This window comes from Petaurus breviceps, unplaced genomic scaffold (genome assembly GCF_028583685.1).
Source record: "Petaurus breviceps papuanus isolate PSGF00001 unplaced genomic scaffold, PetGlider_PUasm1.0 90849, whole genome shotgun sequence".
NCBI lineage: Eukaryota > Metazoa > Chordata > Mammalia > Diprotodontia > Petauridae > Petaurus > Petaurus breviceps.
Window position 1 is genome coordinate 16,369,561 of NW_027187361.1, and position 11,132 is coordinate 16,380,692.

The 11,132-nt window shown below is 38.4% G+C and overlaps 1 protein-coding gene across 3 annotated transcripts in view; it reads left to right on the top strand.

Annotated features, from left to right (window-relative positions):
- PPP2R3B (protein phosphatase 2 regulatory subunit B''beta) overlaps positions 1-11,132 on the top strand; it is a 105,937-nt gene that overhangs the window by 66,004 nt on the left and 28,801 nt on the right. For all 3 annotated transcript variants that reach the window (XM_069072909.1, XM_069072908.1, XM_069072910.1), the window contains exons 9-10: positions 10,658-10,747; positions 10,910-11,085. In XM_069072909.1, the coding sequence (XP_068929010.1) occupies positions 10,658-10,747; positions 10,910-11,085 (266 nt within the window). The remainder of the gene's footprint in view (positions 1-10,657; positions 10,748-10,909; positions 11,086-11,132) is intronic.

Consider the following 11,132-nt stretch of genomic DNA (forward strand, 5'->3'; position numbering starts at 1 on the left):
ACATACCTTCCCAATCTTTCCCACCCCAGTCCTTTAACCAACACCCCCCCCAAAACAAAACCCACATACACACACATTGCTGCTGTTTGTTTGTACACATAGTTCCTTTCCCTCGTTATTTGATCTCTCTGCTTGGTGGTTTCACTGGGTTGGAGGGTGTCCTCAGCTCAGTGACTTTCTGTTGTTGTAATTACAATGTAGAATTATAATTCTATACGCAATTCCAAATAGCTTTTCAGAATGACTGAACCTCCATCAACAAATCATTAACGTGCATGGCCTTCTACATCTCCTTTAACAGTTGTCATATTTTTCTTTTCTTTTTTTTGGTCATCTATGCCAGTCTTCTGGACAAAGTGGAATCTCAGAGTTACTTTAATTTTTATTTTCACATTATTATTATTTTACTTGAGCATTTTTTCATGTGGTTGTTGATAGTTGACTTTCTTCTTTTGAGAACAGTTTTTATACCCATTTAACACTTATGTTATGCATCTTGTTTTTATATTTGAATTAGTACCTCTTATTTCTTGAATATCAGACATTTATGAGACAAGTTTATTATAATGGCCCCCCCTCCCCATTAACTTTTTTCCCTTCTAATTTTAATGGCATTGCTTTTATTTATGTCAAAATTTTTCAGTTTTCATGGAATCAAAATTGACCTTTTTACCTCCTGTGAACCTCCTTGTCCCCTGATCAAGAACTCTTCCCCATCCATAGTTGGAAAAGTTATCCCCTTACCTGTTCCTCTGATTTATTTATATGACCATTTCTGTATAGGTTTTGTATCCATTTGGAGCTAACTCTATTGTATGGTGTGATGGATTGGTTTAAACCGCATTTTTGCCCAGACTGCTTTCTCAGCAGTTTTTATTGAATACTGAGTTCTTATCCCAATAGTTAGCATCCTTGGGTTTATTGGACATCATGCTACTATGTTCCATTGTTTCTATGTCTTAGGGTCCTAACACTGATCAATTTTTCTGTCTTTTAACCAGCACCAAATAATTTTGAAGATTATAGCTTTGTAGTCCAGTTTGAGATCTTTGTAGTCCAGATTGCTAGGTCCTCTTCTCATTTTTTCCATTATTTCCCTTTGGATTCCTGTCCTTTTCTTTTTTCCAGTGAATTCTGTTATTTTTCTTTCTACAATGTAATCTTTTGGTAATTTGGTATGACACTGAATCTCAAATTAATCTAGATCGTACAATTTTTGTTATATTTTAATGGTCCAGTGGTAGGTAATTAATATCTCTCGTGGACCAGGTCTCTCTCACAGCAGTAAATTGTTCAGATTTGAGACTGGAAAAAAACGTAGAGTTTATGGGCCATCTTGCAGCCAACAAAAACATTTACTTAGGGATACCATGGAAAGTATATTTAACAAGGATATGGAATTGGTTCAGCTGAGTGCAACTCTCTTCTGTATTTGCTGTCATTGTTTGCTAGTCAGGAGTATGTCCGGCATAAGAAGCCAGTTGCTGCTGTAGGCCACCCCACCCCCTTATCATTAAAAGGTAAGGCACAGCCCAACCCCTCCATCAGAAGGAATTGTCTGTTGAGCTTTGGGTCCTGACAGCAACCTAGAGGGGCGTTATCAGTTCCAGATTAAACTAGGTGAGGAGCTGTGATGATCCTGCCCGAGCTCCTGCTCCTGCAGCGCCTCTTTTTCTGGGGCTCACATCATTGCATTCTGCTGCCCCGGTGTGGGCTTTTGACCAAGTCCCATGTTTTACAGAACAAATCCTTTTATTAATGGGATTTGTTCTGTGAAATTTGGATTCAGTCAAAGGGCCTCACTTGAGGACCTAGAGGGCCACATGCAACCTTGAGGCCATAGGTTTGCTACCCCTGCCTTGGTCTAAATCTTTCTGTGCTTGGGGTGGCTAGGTGGCACAGTGAATAGAGCACCAGCCCTGGAGTCAGGAGGACATGGGTTCAAATCTGGCCTCAGACATTTAACACAAAAACTAGCCGTTTGACTTTGGGCAAGTCACTTAACCCCAATTGTCCTCCAAAAAAGCAAAAAAAAATCATCTTTCTGTGCTTTTTGTTCCTAGTATCCAATTTGGTTAGATTCCTTCTTATCCTATTTTTTTATCCAGTTTATTGGTTTATTAATATTCATATTAATTGCTTTAAAAATATTTTCGTTGTCTTTTTTTTTCCCCACATCACCATAGTTTCTTCCAGTTTTCCTCCTTTTCCCCCATCACAGGATTCCATATCTTTATTAAAAAAATCTTTATTTTTATTGTATCTTTTTTTTTGTATCTTTATTAAAAAAAAAAGGAAAAAGAATCCATATGATTAGTGATTATATGGAAAAATGTCTGAAAATACATGTGACATTCAATACTTGTGGACCTTCTGCCCCCTGTAAAGGAGTGGATTAGGATTGTTTTCTCATGTCTCTTCCTTGGAGCCATGCTTATTCTGTATAATTTTGTAACATTTACTTTTTATTTGTGTGGTGGTGGTGGGGGGGGGGGTTGTGATTGTTCTTTCTGTTTACCTTGTCTTGGTGCATATTATTTTCTTGGCTATCTTTACGCTACATCACATTCATCATTTCATGCACAATAATATTCTGTTAAATTGCTTTACCCCATGCTTAGCTGTTCTCTAATTGATGGGCATCTACTTTCTTTCCATTTTCTTGCTATCACAAAAAGTGCTGTGTTAAATATTTTTGGAATAGGTGGGATTTTTTTCTTTTCAGTGGCCTCTTTGGGGTATAATCCTCAATAATGGAATCTCTGGATCCAAAGTTAGCCAGTAAACATTTATTAAGCGCCTACTATATGCAAGGTCCTGTGCTAAGTGCTTGGATAGTCCCTGCTCTTGGGGAATCTCACAGTCTAATGAGAGAGACAACATATAAAGAAGCTATGTACAGGATAAATAGGATATAATTCATTTGGGGAACATGTTAGAGTTAAGAGAGAGCAGGAAAAATTTCCAGTAGCAGGCAGGATTTTAGCTGGTACCTGAAGGAAGCCAGGGAAATCAGAAAGTAGAAATGATGAGGATAGCATTTCTGGCATAGGGAAAAGCCCATGAAGATGACCAGAATCAGGAGATAAGGGTGTCTTGTTTGAGGAACACTGAAGAGTGTGGACATTTTAGGCACTTTATTTGCATAATTCTACCTTGTATAAATTCACACATACACCAACAATGCACCAGTGTGCCTATCTTCCTACAATCCCTCCAACATTGACTATTGCCATCTTTTGTCATTTTTTTAAATTCAATTTTATGTTTATTTTTAGTTTACATCATTCATTTCCAAAAGATTTTGAGCTACAAATTTTCTCCCCATCTTTCCCCTATCCACCACCCCAAAACAGCGATCCCACTGTATACCCCTCCCCCAATCTGCTGTCTCCTATATCCTCTCCCATGCCCCCTCCAACTTTCCGCTAGGGCAAGATGGATCTCTATACCCCAGTATATCTTATTTCCCAGTTGCATGTAAAATAATAATAATAATATATAAATATTTTTAAACATTTGATTTTAAAACTTTGAATTCCAGATTCTTTCCCTTCCTCCCTTGTCACCCATCCTTACTGGGAAGATAGGTAATTCAATACGGGTTGTACACATGTAGCTACACAAAACATTTCCATAGTGGATAGATTGTGAAAGACTGACTATATTTCCCTCCCTCCTATCCCTCCCCGCACTTGTTCTGTTCTCTACTTTGACCCTTTCCTTTTTCAAAAATGAGTGCTTCTAACTTCCTTCCCTCCCAACCTGCCCTCCCCTCCATCATTCCCCCTCTCATCCCCTTCCCCCCAACTCTCCTGTATTGTGAGATACCCTATTTAGTGTGTATGTCATTCCCTCCCTATGCCAAATTCAATGAGAGTAAAGTTGATCCATTCCCTTTTGCCTTCCTATTCTTCCCCTCCATTGTAACCATTTTCCCTTGCCTCTTCTATGAGATTTTACCCCACTCTGTATTTCCCCATCTCCTCTCATTATATTCCTCTCTCACCTCTTAATTTCACCTTTTAAGTATCGTCCCTTCCTATTCAATTGGTCCTGTGCCCTCTGTCTATGTTACCTACATATATATATGTATGTATACATATACATATACACACATATACACACATTTATGTTCCCTTCAACTATTCTCATACTGAGAAAACTTTCATAAGTAATAATTATCATTTTTCCATGTAGGAATGTAAATAGTTTAACTTTAAGTTCCTTATGATTTCTTTTCCCTGTTTACCTTCTCATGCTTCTTGTATCTGAATGTCAGATTTTCTATTCAACTCTGATTTTTCCATCAAGAATGCTTGAAAGTCCTCTATTTCATTGAATGACCATATTTTCCCCTGAAACATGACACTCAGTTTTGCTGGGTAGGTGACTCTTGGTTTTAATCCCAGCTCCTTTGACCTCCAGAATATCATATTCCAAGCCCTTCAATCTCCCTCAGTGTAGAAGCTGCCAGATCCTGTGTTATCCTGATTGTGTTTCCACAATATTCAAATTGTTTCTTCTTGGCTGCTTGTAATATTTTCTCCTTGATCTGGGAGCTCCAGAAGCTGGCTGTAATATTCCTAGGAGTTTTCTTTTTGGGATCTTTTTCAAGAGGTGATCAGTGTATTCTTTCAATCTCTACTTTGCTCTCCAGTTCTAAAACATCAGGGCAGTTTTCCTTGAGAATTTCTTGAAGGGTGACTTCTACGTTCTCTTTTTGATCATGGTTTTCAGGTAGTTGAATAATTTTTAAATTATCTCTCCAGGATCTATTTTCCAGGTCAGTGGTTTTTCTCATGAGATATTTCACATTGTCTTCTATTCTTTCATTTGTTTGCATCTGTTTAACAGCATCTTGATTTCTCATAAAGTCATTAGTTTCCATTTGCTCCAATCTACTTCTGAAGGAATGATTCTCTTCAATGAGCTTTTGAGATTCTTTTTCCATCTGGCAAATTTGGCTTTTTAAGGCATTCTTCTCCTCCTTGCCTTTTTGACCCTCTTTTGCCATCTGAGTTAGTCTATTTTTCAAGGTGTTATTTTCTTCAGTCAGGTTGTTGACTCTCATTTCATAATTTTCTTACATTGTTCTCATTTCTCTTCCCAATTTTTCCTCCATTTCTCTTACTTGGTTTTCAAAATCCTTCTTAAGCTCCTTTATGACCTGTAACCAGCTTGTATTTTCCTTTGAAGCTTTTGGTACAGGAGTTCTGACTTCACTGTCTTCCTGCCGTTCCATGCTTTGATCCTTTTTGTCCCCAAAAAAGGAATCCAAAGTTGGATTGCTGTGCTTGCTTTGCCTCTTTTGCCTGCTCATGTTTCCACTCAGTTACTTGACTTTTGAGCTTTTTGCCACAGTAGAACTCTGCTTCCAGAGAGTAGAGCTTTGTCCCAAATCACTGGGGTTTTCTCAGCTGCTGGAGCTGTTAGTTGGCGGCCCTCTCTGAGGTCTCCACACACTCTGGCTCACTGGTCACACACCGAGGACCTCCACCCTAGAGAGCAGTTCATATCCACGCAGGTTTAAGCAAGAGCGATTACCCCTCAGACTGGTGCTTGGTCCCCGTACACGCTGCAGGCCTGGAGCTCTGAAGCAGCCATGCAGTGGCAGCCGCAGCGCCTCAACCGCTTCTCTGTCCCAGGGCAGAGGCTGGACCGCACTCCCAGACTCCCTGTTCCCAAAGTCTACACTGACCTCTTACTTTGTCTTTGGCATCTGTGGCTTGATAATTATGGAAACCGCCACAGCTGCTGGTGATCTGCTCTCCTGACGTCCCTCTAGCCATGGCTTGTAGGGCCTCCCTGAGGCTAAAACCACAGGCTCACTCAGAGCTGGGCTCTGCTCCCAGCAGGCTGCGATGAACGCTTTCTGTCCGCCTGCTGGGCTGTCTTTAGCGGGAGATTTGTATCTCTGTCAATTTGTGGCTTCTGTGGCCCTAAAGTGTGTTTAGAGTAATTTTTTATAGGTATTTGAGGTGGTTATGGGGGGGTGGGGCAGGGAGTTTTCCTACTTCTCCACTGTCATCTTGGCTGCGCCCCCACATCTTTTGTCATTTTTGCCAGTTTTCAGAGTGTGAGGGTCATTTTGATTTGCATGTCTCTCATTATTAGTGATTTGGACATTCTTTCATATGGTGCTTGTTAATACTTTGCAATTCTTCTTTTGAGAACTGCTTGTATGTGTTGTGTCCACATGCATGTACCTACACACATGTATATGTATTTATGTTTATTTAATTACACACATATCTGTAAATTGTTTATATATCTTAGATACCAAACACTTTCAAATTAATTTTTATTGAATGTTTGATAGTATTCATTTGTAAATCCATCTGCTCCTGGGCTTTTTTCTTTTGGGAGTTCATTTTTCTGAGATTGAGTTTAATTAAAGCCTTTATTTCTTATTCTTTTCTTCTAGGTATTATGTATTTTTGTAGATATTCATCTGATATATTGGTTTATTGGACTATATAGAGGCAAAATAACTTCTTTTAAATAGTTTTCTTTATTTTTACTTTATTTGTTGTGATTTTTTTTTTGATCCTGGCAATTTAAGTTTTCTCCCTTTTAAAATTCTCTTAGTTTACAGTTAATCTAGTTTGTTGTTATGGGTTTTTTATTTTTTTATTTTTTGCTTTTAGGAGGGGGCAATTGCGGTTAAGTGACTTGCCAAAGGTTACATAGCCAGTAAGTGTTGAGTGCCTGAAGCTGGATTTGAACTCAGGTCCTCCTGACTCCAGGGCCACTTGCTCTATTCACTGCACCACCTAGCCACCCCATTATGGTTGGTTTTTTTTTTAACCAACAAAAACAGCTCCTAGTTTTATTTATCAGTGGTTTCTTGCTTTCAGTTTTATTAGTGTCTTCTTTGATTTTAAGAAGTTTTTATTTTTGTGTTTGAGGTTTTGTGTTAATAGTTTTTTAGTTGAATGTTATATCCATCGATCTATTCTTTGTTTTTATTAGTGTTTAGAGATAAAAAATTTTCCCTTAAGGTCTACTTTGGCTCCATCCCAAAAGTTTCATGTTATCTGATTTCCTTTCACGAGATTAAGTGCTGTTTCTAAGATTTCCTCTTTGACCCAATAATTCTTGAGTATTAACTTAGTCTCCACTTATTGGAATGGAGACAAATATGTTTCTACACCAAAATCTGCATATGTATGTATTCAGTATTCCTTTATACAGTTCTAGTAAGAGTTCATTGTCCATTCTCCCTCTCCATTTCATGATTATATCGTCTTCCTAAAAGATATGTTGGGTGTGGGGGAACGGGGAGTCCAGGTCCTTGAGTGTGGCCTTTTGACTGAGTCCAAGTTTTATAGAACAAATCCTTCTAGGTCCTCAAGTATAGCCCTTTGACTGAATCCAAACTTCACAGAACAAATGCCTTAATAAAAGGATTTGTTCTCCAAAGGACCACACCCAAGGACCTGGAAGGGTACATGTGGCCTCCAGGCGAAGCTTCCCCACCCCTTCCATAGCCTTGTTTGTCTTAACTCTCCTTTTGTGACCCTTAAAAATAATGGCATTCTGAAGGGACATCTGGCTCTTCTCCTCCTGTTAGTAAAGATTTCATTATCATGTAACCCCGTCTTATTGCTCAAATGTCTTTACCTTTCTAGTTTTCTCTTCATTTCTGCATTCCCAGCTCTTATCTTTTCATCAAGAAACTTTGACATTTCTACTTAACCCAGGTCTTTTCATCTAAAATACTTGAACATTCCTGCTCTATTAAAGGTCCATTTTTTCCCCCTCATAAGATTATAAGACTTTTTGAAAATTGCATTCCAGGATTTTTCTCCCCTTTATAGTAATTGCAGAAAAGTGTTGTATAAGTATGTTTACTTGGTAATTTGCCAATATGTTCTGTCTAGCATTTTTTTTTTAAGTTCTGGATTTTGGCTATGATATTTTCATTTTGGAATTTCTTCCAGGAAAGGATTGGTAGATTTCTTTCAATTTTTGCATTAGTCTCTGCTTTTAAAAAATTGAAGCAGTTTTATTTTATGATTTCTTAAATAAGGTATCCAGATTTTTTATTTGGTCATGGTTTTCAGGAAGTCTGATGATTGTTAAACTCTTTCTTCCTGACTTGTTTTTCTGGCCAGTTTTTAATAGTAGATACTTTATATTTTCTTTTATTTTTTTTTCATTATTTTGACCGTTCAAATATTTCTTGTTGTCTCATGGAGTCACTATGTTCTGTTTGCGTCATTCTATTTTTTAGGGCATCCACTACTTCGGCAAGGTTTCCCCTTTTGTATGAGGGAGTTTTACTGGCCTCCCTAATCTACCTCCTCTCCTGCCTCTACCAACTTGTAGCTGGTTTACCTGAGTTTGATTTGGCTTCCCTAGGACAACTCCGTGCCCCCCTCCTCACTTGCATGGGCTTCCACATCTATCTCTGCTCGCCTCTGCTGGCTTTTGGCCGCCTTTTTTGTTCAGTTCTGAATGGAAGCATTAACTTCTTCTTCTTCTTAGGTTTTTAGGTGGGTTTTTTTTTGTTTGTTTTTAAGTTAAATCCTTGATTTATTGAGGATTCTTTTCAAATATTCACTGGAGCATATATGGAAGAGCTGTTAGTCCCTATTCTACCTGGAAATCTCCGTTATAGGTTATCTTTCAAATGGACAAAATCTACATTTTAAAATGGAAATTGTCAGTTTTCTATCTAAATTCAGTTTGTCATTTATTAACCATCGTCTGTATATAAGGCAGCAGGAGTATAAAAATAAAAATCTGGAAAATAGAGATCCAGGTAAATGTTTCAGGTCATGTTGAAAATAAAGTGAATGCTTTAAGTTGTTGATTAAGGCAAGCTTTAGGGAGAGTTAGCACTTGAGGGAGGAGAATAAACCCAACAGGCAAAGATGAAAGCAGTGGGATGACCTGCAGGGCTCCGTTCAATAGAGGATAGAACAAGGATGGAGGGAGCCAGCCTTCAGATCTGTTAACGGGCATAATGTGACATTAACGGTAAGGTCGTTTGGAGTCATATCATAGAAGGGCTTAAATGCCATGTGGGAGAGTTTGCATCTTATGCTATAAGTGATGTCATAGAACCTCTGTTTGCTTAATCCTTTGGGAAAGGAAATAGCAAACCACTTCCCTGTTATTGGCCAAGAGAGTTCCACGGACAGTATTGGTGGGCTGTGGTCCATGAGGTCACAAAGAATAGGACAGGATTGAACGTCTGGACGACGACAACAGTCTGTGCCTTAGAAGGATTGTTCTGGCAGCTGTGTGGGGAACATACGGGAGAAGAGCACTGGCGGCAACTAGAACGGTCAGGGCTGGATATAATGAAGGACATGTCTAGCTTTGTGAATGGATAGAAAGGGGCATATGGAAAAAAGGTTGTGGGGGAAGAATCACTAGAACTTGACGGCTGATTGGATTGAAGAGGGAAGGAAGGAAGAGTGAAAAATGAAAGAGGAGAGGATGGTAACGCCCTTAACAGTAACGAGGCAGTTGGAAAGAAGGCCAACATGGTCAGTTCAGCCTGGGATGTTCAGGTCAAGGTATATGGAAGGGAGTTGAACATGCAGGACTCAAACTTAGAGACAAAATTGGAACTGGGTATACAAATTAGTTTTTCATCTGCATTCTGTTGAATGTGGGGCAGGAAAGAATAAAAAAAGTCTTGTTCTTTCTAGTAATGATATAGTATTTTTAGTGTCTTCATGTATTTGTGCCCATTTAATTTTTCAGTTTAAAAAAAAAAAATTAATGGAAAAAATCTTGAATGTTTTTGCATTATCATTTTAAAGGGACCAGAGCCAAGAACTCAAGAAAAGGGCAAAATTAGATCAGCAGAGATAGAGAAAGGGACAAATTTTTAGGGAAAAATGGCCCTTTCTAGGTTATTTACCTTCTCCTTTGGCAAGTGGAATCACAAGCTTGGATAAATTTTTTTTTTAAAGCAACTGGGGTTAAGTAACTTGCTCAAGGTTATGCGGCCAGGTGTTTCTGGGTGGGTGCTAAGTGTCTGAGCCTGGATTCGATCCCAGGTCATCCTGACTGTGGGGCTGGTGCTCTTATTCGCTGAGCCACCTGGCCGCCCCTGGACAAAAATTTAAAAGGAAATAAATAAACCCAGTCAATCAGGAATCCTCAGCTTAGAGTTTCACTGCTTCACTTCTGTCATGTCATCTTGTGGTTTGCCACTTCAGACATGTACAAAGCTGCACATTGTCAGAGCCAACATGTAAAAACTAGCAGGGTGTCTTAAATCGGCAGTGCTAATCACAAGACTCTTAAAACGTGTTTGTGTGGGAAGAGGGGGAATACACACACACACGCACACACACACACAAACAATATAATTGTATGTGGGACTATTTAAATCGGTCAGAAACAGAAGCATTCAACCCCAACATAGTCAACTAACATGAAAGAGAAGTGAAAGAAATGAGGTAGTTCTTACCTTAGCACACTTTCCAAAGTTTGAGCATATGGCACATAATTAGGAATCAACTAGAATCTGTTGGTACTTAGGTTTTAGGGTTGTACCTTTAGGAGTTTTGTAAAATATAGAGTAACAGTAATGGGATTAGTTAACCATTTTAGCTGATGCTATTTGAAGTGTTAGCTATTTTCTCTTACATTTTATTATCTTTTTCTTAATTATTTCACTGAATTAAAGGGGAAGAAAAGTACAGAAAGAAGGAAAAATAAGCTATGCTGATTTTGTCTGGTTTTTGATATCTGAAGAAGACAAAAAAACTCCAACCAGGTATCTTATTTTTATTTTGTGATATATTTAAAAGATATATTCAGTATGATTTGTTTTGTGGGTAATTGATAACCATTTGGTTGCTTGCTTTTTATATTGTTTGGGGAAAATCAGTTTTTGTTTTTGTTTGGTTTTTTTCCATTAACATGTCTATAATTTCAGTATTGAATATTGGTTCCGCTGCATGGATCTTGATGGAGATGGAGCGTTATCAATGTATGAGCTGGAGTATTTTTATGAGGAGCAGTGCCAAAAACTGGATAATATGGCAATTGAGCCTCTTCCATTTGAAGATTGTCTTTGTCAAATGTTAGATCTTGTGAAACCACAATGCGAAGGTAATGCTGTCTTCCTATCCACGTCCCATTAATTTCAAAGTGGTCAC